The 1,789-nt window shown below is 46.7% G+C and overlaps 1 protein-coding gene across 1 annotated transcript; it reads left to right on the forward strand.

The window, feature by feature from the left end:
- Positions 1–574: 574 nt before the first annotated feature.
- On the forward strand, positions 575–1,350 carry LOC128297585 (protein obstructor-E-like). The gene is made up of 2 exons (XM_053033257.1): positions 575–634; positions 703–1,350. Exons 1-2 carry the CDS (start codon positions 575–577, stop codon positions 1,348–1,350), a joined length of 708 nt encoding a protein of 235 aa, XP_052889217.1.
- The last annotated feature ends 439 nt before the right edge of the window (positions 1,351–1,789 follow it).

Genomic DNA, 1,789 nt, shown 5'->3' on the forward strand with positions numbered 1-1,789 from the left:
TGCCAGGAGATCTCTGGAGGCGCTTTGTAGGAAATGGCTTCCGAATGTAGGTTGCCATTCCGAAAACCCTTCCAGAATTCGATTAGGGCTGGTTATTCCCAATCCAAGCTTTCGTCCGTTAAGGTATTATTTCTCAGAAAGCCAACCCTGTTCCCTAAATTATCCCAAATTAGATCAATTAGAACGATCGATTAGAAACAAAACAAAAACGGAACAACCGCTCTTTCTAAGAACCATGAAACAAAGAAAACGGTCCAAAAATGGACCACATGCAAAACTCAAACTTCGAGGTAAAATTGTTATCATTTGACGCGCATTTCGTGTCGCCTTCAACACTACCCATAGATATCTTTCCAACTTCCGTATCGCGAAGTATTGCGTGGAATCAATGGAGGCGCGCCCTGGCAAACTGATATCACTTATCAGGCGACACACTGCGTGTAGATGTGAAGATATCGCATGTGGGAATTTTATAAAACATGCCTGCAATCACTTAAGATATTTTACATCGTTTGTTTCTCTACGCAACTTACGTTCCTGGTAGCGTCAGTCCCCGGTCAATTCTCGAACGAAAATGAAGCTACTGGTTGTGCTTCTGGCCCTAGGAGGCGTTTGTCAGCTTCATGGATTTAAGGTAAAAGTGTCTGCTTGGTGATTTCAAAGAGGTGAGCGATATCTCAACCAAAATTTGACGCCCTTCAGATTTGTGAACGTAAGGCGCCCGGTACAATAACGGGAAATCCGGCAAACTGCAGTGAGTTCTACATGTGTCGTTCCGGTCGTCCGGTACTGTTCTCCTGTCCCGATAATATGTACTTCGATGTGGATTCAGCTGCCTGTGGCTACAAAGCATTTTGTACTGAAAACGATGTGAACTTGAACCTGGATCCCTTGGAACCATTCGGACCAGAGTACACCCCGATGGTGGCTGATCGGTCGCAGCTAGTGCCGAGCAGCAGTGTCTGTCTGGGCGCATCAGCAGGTGCGATTCGGCTGGACACCACGGGTTGCAAATCTTTCTTCCAGTGTACCAAGGCTGGCCCACTTCGGCTCGAGTGTCCAGCCGGTACACTGTTCGACAGCAACCGTATCCTGTGCGATCCGGCCGATATAGTTTCCTGTACGTTTGCTCCGGCCAATCCCATCGTCGGAGGCCCGGTTCCAAGCAATATACTGTCTTTGCTGTGCCATGGTAAGAAGAATGGCCACAAGTTAGCCCATCCGACCAACTGCGAGCGGTACATCGTGTGCAATGGATTCAACAAACCTCAGGAGCTGAAATGTCCAAACGGTACGGCGTACAATAAGCAGCGCAGTTATTGTGACTTTAAGCACAACGTTGAGTGCTAGGGTTGCTTTGATATGAAACCGATTTCCGAAAAAAACGATTCTCGCGAAACGCACGTGCTTGGGACGGTTAGGCGGATCACATTGCTATTGACTCGTTGGGCAAAACATTTGCTTTTTATTTTAATTGGATTAAAACCATCCGTGCGGGTATTGCGGACATAACTCAATGGCACAAAACAGGTAAGAGAGATAAAGTCGAATTTCAATTCCATCATCGATTGTCTCGGTGGGTTTGTGTGCGTCCGGAAGGAAAGGACATTGGTCACCATTGAACAGCTGCTTCCATGTCGATGGTACCTCGCTTCCGGCATCTCAACAAGACAAACAGCAACGACACACATACACACGTCAAGAATCCAAGATCGAAAGAAAGGACAAACAAGCACTGGTACAAAATATGAATAGTCAATGAAGGACGATAAATTCGTCGAGCTTTCGG

The sequence above is a fragment of the Anopheles moucheti genome, chromosome 2, assembly GCF_943734755.1.
Source record: "Anopheles moucheti chromosome 2, idAnoMoucSN_F20_07, whole genome shotgun sequence".
Classification (NCBI taxonomy): Eukaryota; Metazoa; Arthropoda; class Insecta; order Diptera; family Culicidae; genus Anopheles; species Anopheles moucheti.